Raw genomic sequence first — 17,961 nt, forward strand, 5'->3', positions numbered from 1 at the left:
TACACAAAAATTAAAATTGAAAAAAAAATATTTTTTTTTTTCAATTTTAATTTTATCATGGGGGGGGGGGTGGATTCATGGGGGCTTCGCCCCATGTTGCAGTGGGGTTCCCCCACCCCAATTACTGGTTTTTGTTTACAAAAATTTTAAAAAATTAAAAATTTTGGAAGTGGAGATTTTTCTTATTTTTGGGGGGGTTAGGGTGTCCCACCCCCCAAGAAAATAGCTTAAAACCACCAAAGGACCAGTAGGTATATTCCCAGGAGGGTAGAGCCCAATTTGATCAGCAGTTACTGAGATTTTACAAAAAATGTTTCATGTTTAAAAAATTAAAAATTTTGGAAGTGGAGATTTTTCTTATTTTTGGGGGGGTTGGGGGTGTCCCACCCCCCAAGAAAATAGCCTAAAACCACCACAGGACCAGTAGGTATATTCCCTGAAGAGTAGAATCCAATCGGTTCAGTGGTTACTGAGATCTTAAGGGACAGACAGACAGACGGACAGACAGACAGACAGACGGTCAGACGGTCAGACGGACAGACATCAAGCTACTTTGTATTATAGATATATATATATATTATTCTTTCGATATTTGACTATCTATCTATCTATCAAATTTCTAGAAGTTATGGAAAATCCTCAACATGTAATTTTTAAAAAATACTTTACATTGATTTATATAAACACTAGCGGCTTCGCCCCTAGCCTCTAGGGGCTTTGCCCCAAGAGGTGATAAAAAAAAATTATTGCGAAAATCGTAAAGGACCATGGAAATCTCCTTCAAAAAAAAAAAAAAAAAATGGGGAGAAAATAGCTTAAAACCACCACAGGACCAATAGGTAGATACCCTGAAGAGTAGAATCCGATCGGTTCAGTGGTTACCGAGATCTTAAGGGACAGACAGACAGACGGACAGACGGTCAGACGGACAGACGGACAGACAGACATCGTTCTACTTTGTATTATAGATTATAAATTTGATAAATTAAGTTTCAATATTTTTATGGTCAGTTAATAGTTTTATGTATTAAAATTTATATTCGACTAATTCAAGGGCGTCAATAGAGTGGGGGATAGAAGGTGTTATTAACGACCCCCCCCCCTTACTCTTTTTAAAAACCATATTTTACCTTCCTCCCTCCCCCCCTAAATTTTTTTTTATTATATATACACTTATTTACTTATTTAATTGCTCTCCTAGTAACATTTAATTCTCTTTTTAACTCTACAACCATTAACTTAACTTTTTCTTACCTTTTTTTTATCTTTTTATATCTCACTCACACATCCCTTTGAAAATTATATATAATTTTATTTTCATCAAGGCTCAACACACACAAATATTTTTAGCAAAATTTTTCTTTTTATATTTTTACATCTAAAATCTTAAGAATCGTAGAATAAGTTGGTTAATAAACAAATCCCTAAAATTTTTAAAGGATTAAAACCAACACTCTTGTTTTAAATGTATAATATACCTGAGCTGGATCTTTAAATTATTTTAGTGTTGAGCCAGATCGGGGTGAGCCGAATTTCAGCCAATCACAGCGCGGCATTTCATAAAATGCTGTGCTCTCATTGGTGCTCACCCCGATCTGGCTCACCACTAAAATGATTTAAAGATCCAGATCTGATTAGCAAAAACTAAGCCAACTTAGGGGTAATTTTTGTGAAGGAAAGAGGGTAAAACAGATATATTTCCGACAATTATTTATTTAAGCCCCCTCCTCTCCGTAGACGTCCAAAGGGGAGAAGATAAATGGGGGATGTTTGTTTACCCCTATCAAACTTTAAAACCATTTATAAACCCCTCAAAAAAACTTATACGTCCTTGCTCCCCTCCATGAAGTACTGATTTTTATGATTTGACCTTACAAAAGCATTTGATACAATCATGTTGTTTATATATTTTAATTGTAATTTGACTTAAAATAATTTGTATCTATTGCTATATTTACTTTGTAAGCTTCGCTATTAGGGATGTTGTCGTACTTGCTTGAAAGAAAATGAATCAGTAGTTAATAGTTTTTACATTCATTAAGAAAAAGTAAAATCCTGTAACTTCTTGTTTATATTTTTTCCAACATTTATCCTACACTTGAATTTTGATAAAAAGATAAAACAGTTTTAAAGAATTAAAGCTTTATATGAAAAAGCTAAATTTCAGATAGTTAATGATTTTAATTATAAAATAAGACAACCTTAAATGTACTTAAGCTTAAGAGAGGTGACATAAACTTGGATTTACACTAAACTATAGGTCTGATAATTTCGATATTTTAAGGAACACAAACAAACATCTAAACGAATCTGTCAAAGATAGAGTGGTAGTTTCCCTCAAAGTGCTCAGTCGAGCAGAGAACCTCTCTTATTTTGAATTGAATTTAAAATAAGCAGTCTAGCCCCGCACAATAAGGGCCACTAAAGGGATTAGCCAAAGTTTAAAACTATCCCTCCTTATTTCAAATTTATTTTAAAAAGATGGTGAGGGATTTCTCTGCTCACAAGGCACTTTTTTTAACAAAGAAAACTAAACTCTTACATTTTAACAAACTAATTATCTATAATACAAAGTAGAATGATGTCTGTCCGTCTGTCCGTCCGTCCGTTCGTCTGTCCGTCCGTCCGTCCGTCCGTCCGTCTGTCCGTCCGTCCGTCCGTCCGTCCGTCTGTCCGTCCGTCCGTCCGTCCGTCTGAAGCATAAGATCTCGTTAACCACTGAACCGATTGGGTTCTACTCTTCAGGGTATATACCTATTGGTCCTGTGGTGGTTTTAAGCTATTTTCTTGGGGGGGTGGGACACCCCAAACCTCCCAAAAAATGAAAATTTTCCCCCCCAAAAATTTTTTTTTGTATTTTTTTTCTAATTTTAATGTTTTTTAAGTTTTTATATAATTTTATATATGTTTTAAATTTTTTATATCTTTTTATATTTTCTTTATACTTTTTTATATTTTTAATTTTTTTTTTCTTTTTAAATTTCTTTTTTTCTTTTTAACTTTGTTTTTTCAAATTCAAAAAGATTGTGAAACCTTCCTTCTCCTGTAGGGGCAAAGCCCCAACAAGGATAATGGCAAAGAAATTTTTAAAAACATTAAAAAAGAGAAAAAATTCTAAGGGTTTAGAAAATATAAATTAATATAAATAAGTATAAACAGATATAAACAAGTTACAAAGAGATATAAAATGTTATAAAGAGTTATAAAAAGTTAAAAAATACAGAAAATATCTAAAAAAATGTAAAAAAAATAAAAATTTAATTCTCCCCTGAACCTTTAGGGAAAAGTCCCTAGAGGCTAGGGGCGAAGCCGCTAGTGTTTATTATAAAACGAAAGGGAAAATTGAATAAAACACATTGACTGAGCTTCATTTGTTGGTCTAAACTTTTAATTTACAAAAGATATTTACTCTAGTAATTTTTCAGCTATCATAATCATATAACAAATATGCACTTTTAATAGGGTAAACATGATATGTTAGCAAAAAGTCTTAGGTCATTACTATTATACAATTCATTGGAATAAGAATTCAGAATTATCATACTTTAACTCCTTTTAAGTAGGAAAGCTAACCTATAATTCACTTTTTCTGTTCACCAGCCCTTCCGTAACGCTATGGAGGAAATCAATGAAAATCCCAGTATCAATGAGCATGAAGTGTATAATTTAAATTGTCGACCATGCATAAAAAGACATTAAAAATGTTTTTTTTTAAATTATTTTTTTAGAAAGGTTTCGTAATTTCTATGAATTATTGCATATTTATCAAAAGAACATCTTCTTTATACTTCATGTTGTTTGTTTGTCCATTCCATGATTTCTTTTGTGCTTTGCTTGATGTCATCCTTGTTTCTATTCATATTTAATTGAACATTATTTTACACACCTGTTGTGCCAAACAAAGAAAAATCAGTTTCTTTCCTAAGATTAACATAATAGTTATTTTTTTTTGGTTAAAATGAAAATTAGATTTTATTTGCTTGTGATTGTTTTGGGATTATTTTTCCTTGATACAACTGAGGCCCAAGGTTTTTAATATACAAATATGTATAAATTATAGAAAATCTTTTACATCTGGTAGTGACCCAAAACTCTAGCATCGAGGAGTTAGGTTATCTGATATCTAACTGACAAATAACTTCTATAGCGTTTTAGTTGTGATCTAGAATCAAACCTTTCCCTTGTATCGATAGGTTAGGACAGTATTTGTTTAGGTTAAAGTCCCAATTGTGACAAGAGGCGTTTCGTCTTATTTTTACAGTAGCTTTTGATAGGTTATTTCATGTTATGTTATGTTATGCTATGTTAAGTAATTTCCCCGCAAGGTTAGAGCCCCCCGCTGGGGCTAGAAATAGGAAAAAAGATAATGTGAAAATACGACAAAACGCCCCTTTAGAGGCGTTGCCACGAAAGGGACTATACCCTTAGTTTGGAACCAACAAATAAAAATTCATCGAAAGTACCCACAGTTTTTGATCCAGCGAATAAAATGACAGGCGTTGCTACGAAAGACCAACTCTACAAAAGACCAACACCTACAAAAGACCAACTACGCGTTGCTACAAAAGACCAACACCTACAAAAGACCAACTCTACAAAAGACCAACACCTACAAAAGATCAACATTAAAAAAATCGTAATGCTAGAAGGTTATGGCCGCAGAGTTCGACCCCCTGGCCTGACTTGAAGCGGGCGCTCAGCCCCTTGCCTATAACCTAACCTAACCTAACCTATATGTATGAATGTTTAATGTACATTAACTTATTTATAGTTTAGAATTTCGTGGATTTTACAAAAAGAGGTTGGTAGATTTTTTTTATAAATGTTTAACATTTAGGTAAGGTTAGGTTAGGTTATAGGCAAGGGGGCCGAGCGCCCGCAGCTAGGCAGGCCAGGGGGCCGAGCGCTGCGGCCATGTATTGATTATGTATTATTTTATTATTTTATTAATAAATTTAATTTTATAGAACAATATAAAGGTGTTGGTCTTATGTAGGTGTTGGTCTTATGTAGGTGCTGGTATTTTGTAGGTGTTGGTCTTTTGTAGAGTTGTTCTCTCAGTAATAATATTCACGTATATTTCTGTTCATTAGTCCAATATCCACTCCCTCCCTGGAAAGTAAAGAAAATGAAAAAAAGGTATTTTATCTTGGTATAAAAAAAAACTTTGACGTAAGATGGATGTGCTCAATGCCTAAACGCACCTGGCGACCAATACGCTTATGTTCTGGAGAGTAATGGAGAGTCTGCCTGTACGTCTATAGGGGCAAGTGGCTGTCTTTATAGGTAGGTTCTTTGCCAAAAAAATTAAGTGAGCGAAATGAAAAAAAAACTTAATTTTTAAAGTCATAGAGCTATGAATGATTTATTGTTGAATTGTTTTGAAAGACATAGTTTACAAGATACTTTTTGAAGAAAAAAAACTTTTAGACTATTTTTTCCTACCCCTCTCGCAGCTCAAGGAATAATTTTGACTTATATCCTTATATAAAGGTAAGCTTCTTGTGGGTCCAGTGATGGTTTACAATTATGTAAGGGGTGGAAACCTACACCTCCTATAGAAAAATCGCTCCTAAAAACAAATATTCCCATCTATCCAAAAAGGAGTGTCAACTTCTCTAGAATACTCTAGTGGCAAAGACGTCAGAAGCATATAATCGAATTAAAACCAGGGCTCGGCAGCCACACTCCAGCCGCATTTAAGCCTCAGAGAAATCAACCTTTCACTTTAAAAAAAATCAGCTGGAAGTCTAAACCTGATCCATATATGGCAATCCTTCTTTTCAGAAATAATTTAAAAGCATCCAAACGGGTATAAATTTGAGGCTTAGTTGCATCTGACGCGCGGCTGCCGAGCCCTGATTAAGTTTACACATAGGTATGAAGGTACTGATGATCTATTTTGTTCTGGAGGTGGTTATAGTCAATTTTCTTCTTGTCCGGAAGCTAAAGAATATTTTATTGTTGCTGGTGGAGAAACTGATCAGGAAATTGACAAATATTCACATTTTTCTTCATTCTTTTGTTAGTAGCGCAGCTACTCTATAACTAGGACATGATCATATATCTGTTTATACCCCAGAGTAAAGAATTATTAATTGTCTATACATTTCTAAATAAATTGCTTTTAATAAATTCTGCATAATTTTTTTGGACTTTTTTATGCATACAAAAATACATACAGACACAAAACTTTTTACTTTTCTTATAAACTAGCGTAAGTTAAAGGGGGAGGAGGGAAGTCGAACCCCCTCCCCATTTTCAATTTCCAGTTTTTAAATATATTTTTTTGTGGGTTAATTTTTTTAAGTGGCCATTTTTCATATGATGGTGGTGGTGGTTATAAACCTTCACAGGATTTATGAGAAACTACCCTGTAAAAAGAACCAAGTAGGTTCTGCAGTTACCTAGATCACTTTCAGACAGATAGATAGGCAGACCAACATCCTGTGTTACTTTTATACAAGGATATCCTTATACTAAAATAACAGGATGTCTGTGTGTCTGTGTATCTGTGTATCTGTGTGTCTGTGTGTCTGTGTGTCTGTGTTAACTAAAATTAAAAATGAGGGGGGGCACCTCCCCCCCCAAAAAAAAATTTTTTTCGCCCCCCCCCAAATTTTTTTTACTTTTTCTTTAAAAATTTAAAATAAGAAATTGGGTTATTAAATTTGACTCTCTCCTCCTCAAGTGCCCCTAGAGGCCTCTAGGGGCGTAGCCGCTAGTATACATACATAGAAATAAAAATTCAGAAAATGATTTAATATTGTTTGACAATTTAGAGCACCCAGCTTAACTCAGCACTTATCTATGATTCAGATTGGAATGTAACTAACCTCCCTGATATGCCTGTAACTGGAGGTAAAATTATCTAGGATTCAGATTGGAATGTAACTAACCTCCCTGACATGTCTGTAACTGGAGGTAAAATTATCTATGATTCAGAATGGAATGTAACTAACCTCCCTGACATGCCTGTAACTGGAGGTAAAATTATCTAGGATTCAGAATGGAATGTAACTAACCTCCCTGATATGCCTGTAACTGGAGGTAAAATTATCTAGGATTCAGATTGGAATATTAATTACCTTCCTGATATGCCTGTAACTGGAGGTAAAATTATCTAGGATTCAGATTGGAATGTGACTAACCTACCTGACATGCCTGTAACTGGAGGTAAAATTATCTAGGATTCAGATTGGAATGTTACTAACCTACCTGACATGCCTGTAACTGGAGGTAAAATTATCTAGGATTCGGATTGGAATGTAACTAATCTCCCTGACATGCCTGTAACTGGAGGTAAAATTATCTATGATTCAGATTGGAATGTAACTAACCTTCCTGACATGTCTGTAACTGAAGGTAAAATTATCTAGGATTCAGATTGGAATGTAACTAACCTTCCTGACATGTCTGTAACTGGAGGTAAAATTATCTAGGATTCAAATTGGAATGTGACTAACCTTCCTGACATGCCTGTAACTGGGGGTAAGATTATCTAGGATTCAGATTGGAATGTGATTAACCTCCTGACATGCCTGTAACTGGAGGAAAAAATTATCTAGGATTCAGATTGGAATGTAACTAACCTCCCTGATATGCCTGTAACTGGAGGTAAAATTATCTAGGATTCAGATTGGAATGTAACTAACCTCCCTGACATGTCTTTAACTGGAGGTAAAATTATCTAGGATTCAGAATGGAATGTAACTAACCTCCCTGATATGCCTGTAACTGGAGGTAAAATTATCTAGGATTCAGATTGGAATATTAATTACCTTTCTGATATCCCTGTAACTGGAGGTAAAATTATCTAGGATTCAGATTGGAATGTGACTAACCTACCTGACATGCCTGTAACTGGAGGTAAAATTATCTAGGATTCAGATTGGAATGTTACTAACCTACCTGACATGCCTGTAACTGGAGGTAAAATTATCTAGGATTCGGATTGGAATGTAACTAATCTCCCTGACATGCCTGTAACTGGAGGTAAAATTATCTAGGATTCAGATTGGAATGTAACTAACCTTCCTGACATGTCTGTAACTGGAGGTAAAATTATCTAGGATTCAAATTGGAATGTGACTAACCTTCCTGACATGCCTGTAACTGGAGGTAAGATTATCTAGGATTCAGATTGGAATGTGATTAACCTCCTGACATGCCTGTAACTGGAGGAAATAATTATCTAGGATTCAGATTGGAATGTAACTAACCTCCCTGATATGCCTGTAACTGGAGGTAAAATTATCTAGGATTCAGATTGGAATGTAACTAACCTCCCTGACATGTCTGTAACTGGAGGTAAAATTATCTAGGATTCAGAATGGAATATTAATTACCTTTCTGATATGCCTGTAACTGGAGGTAAAATTATCTAGGGTTCAGATTGGAATGTGACTAACCTACCTGACATGCCTGTAACTGGAGGTAAAATTATCTAGGATTCAGATTGGAATGTTACTAACCTACCTGACATGCCTGTAACTGGAGGTAAAATTATCTAGGATTCGGATTGGAATGTAACTAATCTCCCTGACATGCCTGTAACTGGAGGTAAAATTATCTATGATTCAGATTGGAATGTAATTAACCTCCCTGACATGTCTGTAACTGGAGGTAAAATTATCTAGGATTCATATTGGAATGTATTAACCTCCCTGACATGCCTGTAACTTGAGGTAAAATTATCTAGGATTCAGATTGGAATGTTACTAACCTCCCTGATATGCCTGTAACTGGAGGTAAAATTATCTAGGATTCAGATTGGAATGTGACTAATCTCCCTGACATGTCTGTAACTGGAGGTAAAATTATCTAGGATTCAGATTGGAATGTTACTAACCTCCCTGACATGCTTGAAACTGGAGGTAAAATTATCTAGGATTCAGATTGGAATGTAACTAATCTCCCTGACATGTCTGTAACTGGAGGTAAAATTATCTAGGATTCAGATTGGAATGTAACTAACCTTCCTGACATGCCTGTAACTTGAGATTTTAAATTTGCGTAAAACTTGTTTTGTTCTGTAGCTAGAGGGAAGTGGGTAAAAAGGGAAGGGGGGGGTGGTGGAGAAAATTTTCCGGATCTTGTCCTTGAGTAAACAGAACATTAATTTTTTTGCTTTATAAGATAAGGGATAATACAATTGACGATATACATTCCAAACATGAAGATGAAGAAAATTAAAAATTAATAGTTGAAAAGTTTGAACACTATGTGTGGAACCTACCAATAAAAATTCAATAGTTTTTGAGCCTCAAATAAGATACCGTGGTTACCAAACTATGGGTGCTAGTGTAATATACAGCTCAATGTAAGTCCTTGCAATTTAGGAAGTCTGACTGGGGGAGTGACAGGTAACCGGATCTTGATCTGTTCCAGAACAAATTGTTACACGTGGTCTGGCAGTAATCCAACAGTCTGGAATCCAGAAGTTGCGCCTCCAGCTTATACCTTACAAACAGCTGTCACCACGTATCAAGGAGTTTGGTTTTCAGGTAAAGGTTGAATGGTTTAATTGGAATACAACTCCAACATTACTTTACCTTTTTTAGTTATATAGCAGGTTGCCTAGTTTTTCCATTGCATAGAGCTTTATAAATCTAAGCATAAAACCCTTTTTTTTAAAGCATTACCAAACCTATCATATCAAATGATTATCTAAATGGGAGTAATCTAGCGTAAAATTACCTATATTTCTAAAAGCAAATCTTTTCTATGATTAGGTCAATCCATGTGTAACAGATAGCTCATTTTGTTAATTTGGGCATGTTAGAATTGTCTTATCGATTTAAAACTTAGCATGATTAGGAAGTACTTCCTTAAACAGTATCATACAATTTCATGCCTGTGTTAATATGTTTAGGAGGATTTCCTGCTTCTTCTGGAAGAGACTTGGATCTTGATAACCTTGATGAGAAAGACTTGATTGATGCAATCAAAACACAGCATAAACATGATGGAGGATTCAATGATAGAGCCTCTAATCCACTTGTAGCAACTTTCTTTTACACCATTGATGAAGCAACAGGTAACAATAAAATTAATAGGCAATAATTAAGCAATAAATCCCTTTCTCTCTAATTTTGAAACAATTTTAAAATAAAGTGGGGGGAGGGTACTTTTTAGTGTGTTTATTACTTATTGGGCTGGTCAGGTTTTAAAGGGTACTAGTTTGCAAGGATTGGACCTACCGCAGGGTTAGGGCAAAGGAAAATAAACTACCCTCATAAACTACCCTCATTATTTCTCATATATTTAAATTTGCTAATTTTGTGATTTGTAAAGTGATGATTTTAAAAAAATTGATAATTTTGAATTTTGTCTGTTTAATATTGTTTCTCTACTAAAGTACAACATGGTAATTATGAGTAGCACAGCTACTCATAAAATAAAATGTTCGTCCATCTGTTCGTAAGAAACGGTATAGCACAGATTTGAATTTCTCGGCTGCTACACAAGATAGATAGCTGATAGTGAATATCCCATTTACAAATGATTATCCAGTGTATGGTCTGTCAGTTTGTTTGCCATTCTACAATTATTTATAAATGAAACATTCGTACTTTTTTTCTATAAATCTTATTATAATCACTGAACATCTACTCTATAAATGACTTTGTTTATCTGTCAAGCCTTGATTTTTTCTGTGCTTTACTATTTAAGGAAGTTGTCATCCTTGTTTACTTAGGAATAGCTACTGTGAGAGAGGCCACAGGAGTAGAGTTGACTGAATCCAGATATTATCATCCTTGTTTACTTAGGAACAGCTACTGTAAAAGAGGCCACTGGAGTAGAGTTGACTGAATCCAGATATTATCATCCTTATTTACTTAGGAATAGCTACTGTGAGAGAGGTCACTGGAGTAGAGTTGACTGAATCCAGATATTATCATCCTTATTTACTTAGGAATAGCTACTGTGAGAGAGGTCACTGGAGTAGAGTTGACTGAATCCAGATATTATCATCCTTATTTACTTAGGAATAGCTACTGTGAGAGAGGCCACTGGAGTAGAGTTGACTGAATCCAGATATTATCATCCTTATTTACTTAGGAATAGCTACTGTGAGAGAGGCCACTGGAGTAGAGTTGACTGAATCCAGATATTATCATTGTGCTATCGAGAATGGAGATACACCTATCATCACTGGGGGAGCTAATTTAGTACCGGTACTATTTACTATCCTTATATAAAAGTAATATGATATCTATCTGTGTGTGTCTGAAGCTTAAGATCTCGGTGACCGCTGAATCAACAAGTTATATTGTGCTTTTCAGATAATTTAGATACTGAACCTGTGGTGGTTTTAATCTATTTTCTTGAGGGGTAAACACCCCCACCATGCTATACTATAATGTAGTAATTATTTTTGTCTGAAACTTAAGATCTCGAAAAATAGTAGTCCAAATTTATTGTTTTTTTAGGAAAGTTTGATAAATGTCTTGGGGTGGTTTTAAGCTATTTTTATGTACTCCAACTATCCCCCCCCCCCTTCTCTCCCTATATTTCCACCACCTATCTTAATTTTGTTATTTTTTATAGAATTACTTTACTCATGTTGAGAGATACAATGTTGTCACAGGAATGGATTCAAATGATATCAGATCATCAGAATTTCACACAGATACCTTTGCATTTGCCAATAATTAATAGATTGCGTCTTTTCTTGCCGCGTTAATAAGTAACCCTATTATCTATTGTTCTTAAGCCTGTCTTCAGCCAAAGGACTACAACTAGTGTTTAGTATGACTTGTTCAAAATCATTTATGTACATATAAGAAACATTTCTTTTAACCTGATATATTTTGCTCAATTTATGAATTTATTATGATTTCAAATTAATGAAAAATGCTTGAAAACTCTTTAAAACGCAATTAAAGTATTAAAGTTAGAACCTAAGTCTAACAGAAAATTAGTTTTAACTTCATCTAATCCTACATAAAACTCAAAACATTCAATGTTTAAAAGTAGTCTATTTGATTTTTATATCCATAACTATTGACTGGCAGGCCAAGTGGACGCGCTACCGCCACTGAATGATGCCAGGGTAAACCACGGGTGTACCAGGTTCAGACAAAATCCAAGTGATAATGAATATTCATTGATTGTGGCGGGGGGATGGCTGAGTGGAGAATATAATCCTAAGGTATTTTATGAGCGATTCACCTTGATTCCCTCAGCAATTATTTAAGATAGAAAGCCGAGGTTTGTTGTGAAGATTCCCTTTACCAATTAGCATCCAGTATATAACTACTTTGTCCGTTAGTCTGTTGTATATTTTTTATCCTTAAAAAGATACTGGTGTCTAGTATCTGTGGTATAATTGTATTATTTGAATGGTATCAAATTAAATTTCAACTTCTCTCTTTAGGTTGAAATTCTGGTGCCAGGAGCAACTGCTTGGACATCAGCTCCAGATCTGCCTGCCTTCAGGCTCTTCACTGCTATGGCTAATCTTGGAGACAAGGTTAGACAATCATTAACTCATTATGGAAACTAAATAAATTGACAGGGGATTTCAAGAAATTACAATATTGAAAACCGAAAGTCTAGCTTTAATAGTCTTTTGAGATTTAGCTAAAGAAATCTAATAATTTGTCAGTCGTAACTATTAAATCATGTGTTATGATAGTAGAGGGACAAAGAGTCTCAAAAATCAGCCATGTTACGTCATAAAAATGAGGGAGATGAGAGGAGAAGTGGGAAAGAAAACCCCTAAAAAAGAGATGGATAATCCCTCATTTTTATGACGTGACATTTCTGATTTTGTTAGACACTATGTCCCCCTACGTTATGATATAAAAAAGTGCTATGATTATCTGTAAAACTCACAACTGAAGTTTTTTTTGTCTTATAATCAAAGATATTCGTTATTGAACTGTTTATCCCCAAAGAGATCTAAAAGATGGCTTGAAGGTTCAAAATTTTAGTGTCTAAAATAGAATAAAAAAGTTATCAGCTTAGATCTTTGCCATGTATGTTTCCCGCATTTCTTATGCAATATGTAATTTTTAGGCCTACATGATCGGGGGTGGAGAGGTAGTAAATGGTACAACCTGGGTGTATCAAGATGACATCCTCCTCTTCAACACCACCCTCGGAGCCTTCCAGGACACAACCATGCACCTGAACCCCACCAGAAAATCTATGCGAGTCTTTAGTGTTCCTAGACAAGCTGTTGAATAAATTCTTAAAATGTGATATTAGCTTTTTTCACCACCTTTGAAAATATAATATTGCCATCTTAAGATCTTATTGCATGTTGTGAATCAGGCTTATATCAATATAAAAAAAACAGATAAAATAAACAGATAAAATTTGAATTCGTAAATATTTTTTTTATGATATTAAAATTGAGGGTGTAAAACTGGCACAATCTTTTGCTCTTATCGATAAACATCATATAAAAGTACAATTAATCAGAAAAAATAAATTTCCGAAGAAAAAATTTAGGCCAAAGTAAATTTAATCATTTTATTGCTGCATTATCTTTTCCATATTTCTAAAATTAATTATATTGTTAACAAGTTAATATGAAAAGAGAAATGTAGGTTAATTTCTATAAGTAAAGAATATAATAAAAAGATAATGGTAGTTTTCTTCAAAGTTCCTAGTCGAGCACATAACCCCTCTTCCTTGTTTTTAGATAATACTGTGTGTTGGTATTTTACTTTTGGTTAGGTTAAATTAGGTTATATTTGGCTCAGAAATGAAGCCCTGCTGGGTTAGGGTTTTAATATCATTTTATTACAATAGCATCTTCCTATCTGTATCGCCCCAGGAACACGCCCCAAACCCACCAAGTCCAAGCCTGGCCTAGGCAACAAAGACAGTGAAAAAAAACTCTTTTTGTTTATAATATAATAGTGGATTCGCCCCTTGCATTTTTAGGGGCTTTTAATAGATGAGGGAGAAGGTCAAGAAACATAGCCTAAAACCTTTCCTGGATCTCTGTAAAACTAATAAGAATTAAATTCAAGTAATCAAGAAAACTAATTTCTCTCTGAACTCTTTTGGCAACCTTCAATTAATAGACACAAGGTTCTAGACAAACAATACTAACAATTATCTCAACCTACATTTATACACTTGAACTACAAAATATGTTATTCAAAATGCAAAAATTTTTGTTATTCAGTTTGCTTTTATCAATCAAAGATTAAAATTCAATATGAAAAAGTTGCAATATAATTTAGTGTTTAATTTTCTGAATATGTATTTATTTTTTACTTGTGTTTATACTCAAAGTACAACTACATCAACAGCAAATACTCAGGTTAGAATTAAGTAATATTATTATTATTCCAAAGATATCTTATACATAAAACATTGATTTAATTTAGTTTTTTTACTCATATTAAATTTTACCAATTTAAATTACAACATAGACTATTATGTCCAAAATAAGCGCAATTACAAATCTAATAAAAGTTTAAATCATTGAAATATGTGACATATTATGGTTGCAGTTTTTTAACGTTGTGCCATGTCGGTCGTTTAATCATACCCTTATTATAGAATAGCTGCACTATTAAAAACAGTATCAATAGAAAATATTAGTTTTTAATCAAATTTATTTTGAAGGATGAAAATTGTCCAAACTGTAGTGGGGATCCCTACCTTTACATCACATCTAAAACTACCAATTGTCTTTACAGGTACTTAATTCTTTTTTTATATGGTAGTCTGCAGATATGTATAAAAAATCACATATGATTTTTTTTGTTCAAATGTATTAAGGTTAGTAAGCCTGTAATTCTTTCAAATATTTAACTTTTCCTTGTTTATATATTTCCCAATGCAACCACATTGAGCACACATTGTAATGCGGTATTGATAAATACATTTTGTCACAGGCAGATGGAAAAATATTATTATAAATAATTGTAACTGTTTCAGTTTTCACTAATCAAATTTAATTTTTTGTTTTACTAGATATGAAAGATCAAGAGACCAGTACTGTTACACAGAAAATGGATTCCAAATAACACCATCACAATCCAAGCTGGCAGAATATTTCTTTGTTGGTGGGGGCATCACAAGTGCTAATACAAAGCTGAACAATGCTGTCATTTATGATTCTGACTGGGGAGTTACAGATCTTCCTGAACTACCTTTCTCTGGTGAGGATATCAAGGAAAATAATTTAGATTCTACCAATTTGAATAGAATTTCTTTCTTTTTACCATAACCTTTAATTTCTAAACAATGTTGATTTTTCATGGAATCTTATTACTTCCTACTTACTTGATTTGACAAACAGCAAATGTAAAATATTTCATTATTGTCTAGTTTGAATTATTTTCCTGAAAAATTGCTTATATACAATTAAAAGACATAGATTATTATAATTAGGGCGGAGTAACAGGAAACAAGATTTTGATGTGTTCAACAGAACATTGCTATTCATGGAGTTCCTCAGGGATACATCTCATATCATTACATTTTGTTAACAGATTCACCTTTTGAGATGCCAGTCCATTTTTAAAGTTGTAATAAGTGTAAATCTATCATCAATCAGTTTATTAAGAGCTTAACTTCTGCTGTATGAAATTGCCCTTCTTCGGTTAAACTCATAAACTCATAAATATCAATCATCTGATTAAATAATGTATATTTGAATTGCAGATCCGCATACCTGGAAACATGAAATTGAGCCTAACCACATGAGCCAAGCCACAGCTGTTACCACACCACAGGAAATCATTTTATAATTTGCTAGTAAGATTATTGATTTTAATAATCATGACTTACAAATAACCAGCAAAGGGTTACAGTTACAGTAAGGTGGGTTATTTTGTTGCAAATCTGATAAAATCTGATCCTAAAATTTATCAGATTGTTGCTTATCTGTCTTTCAGTAATGCACATACCTTCAAGAAAAGCAAAAAGAAGGTCCTCAAAAAAACTTCTTGCTTGGCTTATATTATTTTATAAAATCAACAAGTTATTAATGTTACTTCTGCTTTAAAAGCAAAAATATGAAATTTCATTTAAAATCAGGGAGTTTGGTTTAGTGGTGGAATACCCGTGGGAAATATCTCTGAAGCAAACCATACCAATATGGTTACTATTGATGAAACAGGAAACAATACTTTATAAGGACTTTTATTTTGTTTTGAAAATAGATTTTATCCAGCTGAACTTTTTGATCTTTTTTTTCAACCACAAGTAGCTGTTTTTTTTATATTTGCAGATTGTCTTAAAATACTGCGAATCGGCTACGGAGAGTTGACTTACTCGCAAAATTATTTTGAATTATACTGCATGTTTAAGAAAAGATAAAACCCTGAAATAAGTTGATTAATTCGAAACTTTAATTTAAAAAAGATTTGTTGATAACCTTTTTAAAGTATAAGCGATGATGAGGTGTGGCTACAACACGACGATCAATAGATCTTACATTTTCAAGATTCTATCACTGTGCTATTGAAAATGGAGACTCTCCAATCATTGTCGGCGGTATAGATTTGCATGGTATATTCTTCAAAACAACAGAAATGTATAATCTTCCCCTAGGTCAAGTATGCCAGTTACCTGATTTAAACATTGGGCGGACCAATCATGGTTGTGCCAAAATCCGGGAAAATCCAGGTGATCTGACTTATACGCTGGTGGTTGCTGGTGGCTGGCACAATGCTAAGTATACTGCAATGGTAGAGGTACTACGGCCTGGTGTCAAGTATTGGAATGTGGTGCAGCCTTTGACACAATGGAGGCTTTTTACTGCCATGGTAAGTTTTTTTTTTTGGCACATTGGGCATATTTACTTCTCAAAACCTTAACCTAACAAATATGTTATATAGTTTCTATTGCTGCTCTTTCACATTTATATTTTCGAAGAATAGTTAAAGCTCTCTATCTCTCTATACTCTAATATTCACTTATCTATCTGTCAGTCTATAATTCTATTGGGAAAATGTAATTTTCTTGATTTTCTTGAAGACAAGCAGTTAAACTTTTAGTGAAGATTCCTATGACATGGACATCTAGTCTATACATTGTTTTATCCGGTTGTCTATCAGTTATGCTTCAAAAGACATAACCCTTAGCTTATAAAGATTTTGAGAATTTCTTTGAGTTTTGCAACTGAAAAACTGCTCTATAATTCCCATTGTTTGTTTAGCTAGGCTACTTATTGATGTTGGCATCTATGTTGAAACATTAAAAAAGCAACACATTTTCCATTTTTAGGTCAGCATGCATGACAATGGTCTGTTGATTGGTGGTGGTTCAATAGAATCTTCTTTATGGAAATACAGAACAAATATTCAAGTTTTTAACTCCACAATGGAGAAGTTTGTAAATACTGGCTTCTCATTGGCTACTGAGATGAGAAGTATGCAAGTATTTAAGATTCCTGCTAGTGTAATTTCATGATTGTAATACTTAACATTTTATTTATTGAATAATCAAAAATATATCATTATTGAATTTACAAAATGTTTAGGTTATTGCAACTGCACTAAGTTTGTTAGAATAACAAAAAAGAGTACAATGGTTGTAAATATCTCAAGGATTAAAAAACCCAAGATATGATCAAAATTATTGATTTATTGTATTTTATCAACAATTTATCTTGCAAATTATTCCTAAATTGTATTTAATATGGAATAAAAAATCATTGACTAATAACATCTGCAATCCATATCAATAAATATTTTTTTCCATTTCAAACTAATAATGTGCCAAAAAAATCTGCAAATTGAATCAAGTAGAATCCCATTATTTGCCAGTAGCACCCATAACATTCTTCCAACTATCATAATTTGAAAAACTTAGGTTAGCTCCTTGTCAAAGTTTTCAAGATATTCAAATTCTTCAGTCTTCATATAAACTTAGTCAATTCTAAAATAGGTATCACTAATAACTAAATATTTTCTTGAATGATTCTAAGTAAATCATAAACTGCACTACAAACCTGACCTGTTTATATTGTTTTGAGGTGTT

At 33.5% G+C, this 17,961-nt stretch overlaps 3 protein-coding genes across 6 annotated transcripts; all 3 read left to right on the forward strand.

Annotated features, from left to right (window-relative positions):
- Positions 1 to 3,893: 3,893 nt before the first annotated feature.
- LOC145315246 (uncharacterized) lies at positions 3,894 to 13,342 on the forward strand. 4 transcript variants are annotated; one of them, XM_080155275.1, is made up of 11 exons: positions 3,894 to 4,028; positions 5,178 to 5,286; positions 5,879 to 5,985; positions 6,781 to 6,861; positions 9,342 to 9,506; positions 9,875 to 10,039; positions 11,065 to 11,180; positions 11,554 to 11,590; positions 12,018 to 12,157; positions 12,383 to 12,478; positions 13,027 to 13,342. In XM_080155275.1, exons 1-11 carry the CDS (start codon positions 3,959 to 3,961, stop codon positions 13,195 to 13,197), a joined length of 1,257 nt encoding a protein of 418 aa, XP_080011401.1. In that variant the 5' UTR covers positions 3,894 to 3,958; the 3' UTR covers positions 13,198 to 13,342. The 4 variants fall into 4 exon arrangements, with proteins under 4 accessions (XP_080011401.1, XP_080011403.1, XP_080011402.1 ...); XM_080155277.1 differs by lacking the exons at positions 3,894 to 4,028; positions 5,178 to 5,286; positions 5,879 to 5,985; positions 6,781 to 6,861 and adding an exon at positions 8,205 to 8,247; XM_080155276.1 differs by lacking the exons at positions 3,894 to 4,028; positions 5,178 to 5,286; positions 5,879 to 5,985; positions 6,781 to 6,861 and adding an exon at positions 8,694 to 8,750.
- Positions 13,343 to 14,170: 828 nt separating this feature from the next.
- LOC145314874 (uncharacterized) lies at positions 14,171 to 15,202 on the forward strand. The gene is made up of 3 exons (XM_080154954.1): positions 14,171 to 14,287; positions 14,596 to 14,669; positions 14,947 to 15,202. The coding sequence occupies exons 1-3, from the start codon at positions 14,183 to 14,185 to the stop codon at positions 15,200 to 15,202; spliced, it is 435 nt and encodes a 144-aa protein (XP_080011080.1). The 5' UTR covers positions 14,171 to 14,182.
- Positions 15,203 to 16,384: 1,182 nt separating this feature from the next.
- On the forward strand, positions 16,385 to 17,454 carry LOC145315248 (uncharacterized). The gene is made up of 2 exons (XM_080155279.1): positions 16,385 to 16,745; positions 17,206 to 17,454. Exons 1-2 carry the CDS (start codon positions 16,512 to 16,514, stop codon positions 17,389 to 17,391), a joined length of 420 nt encoding a protein of 139 aa, XP_080011405.1. The 5' UTR covers positions 16,385 to 16,511; the 3' UTR covers positions 17,392 to 17,454.
- Positions 17,455 to 17,961: the final 507 nt, after the last annotated feature.

This window comes from Acartia tonsa, chromosome 3 (assembly GCF_053477335.1).
Source record: "Acartia tonsa isolate MP-2025a chromosome 3, ASM5347733v1, whole genome shotgun sequence".
NCBI classification, from domain to species: Eukaryota; Metazoa; Arthropoda; class Copepoda; order Calanoida; family Acartiidae; genus Acartia; species Acartia tonsa.

What these genes read in the sequence shown, in the direction of transcription:
- LOC145315246 (XM_080155275.1), top strand. Translation starts at nt 3,959, where the DNA reads ATGAAAATTAGATTTTATTTGCTTGTGATTGTTTTGGGATTATTTTTC. An exon ending in TGATACAACTGAGGCCCAAG is followed by an intron (nt 4,029 to 5,177) that starts GTTTTTAATATA and finishes CTTTGACGTAAG; the next exon opens with ATGGATGTGCTCAATGCCTA. An exon ending in TGATATGCCTGTAACTGGAG is followed by an intron (nt 6,862 to 9,341) that starts GTAAAATTATCT and finishes CTTGCAATTTAG; the next exon opens with GAAGTCTGACTGGGGGAGTG.
- LOC145314874 (XM_080154954.1), top strand. Translation starts at nt 14,183, where the DNA reads ATGAAAAAGTTGCAATATAATTTAGTGTTTAATTTTCTGAATATGTAT. An exon ending in CATCAACAGCAAATACTCAG is followed by an intron (nt 14,288 to 14,595) that starts GTTAGAATTAAG and finishes TTTATTTTGAAG; the next exon opens with GATGAAAATTGTCCAAACTG. An exon ending in ACTACCAATTGTCTTTACAG is followed by an intron (nt 14,670 to 14,946) that starts GTACTTAATTCT and finishes TTGTTTTACTAG; the next exon opens with ATATGAAAGATCAAGAGACC.
- LOC145315248 (XM_080155279.1), top strand. Translation starts at nt 16,512, where the DNA reads ATGTATAATCTTCCCCTAGGTCAAGTATGCCAGTTACCTGATTTAAAC. An exon ending in GGAGGCTTTTTACTGCCATG is followed by an intron (nt 16,746 to 17,205) that starts GTAAGTTTTTTT and finishes TTCCATTTTTAG; the next exon opens with GTCAGCATGCATGACAATGG.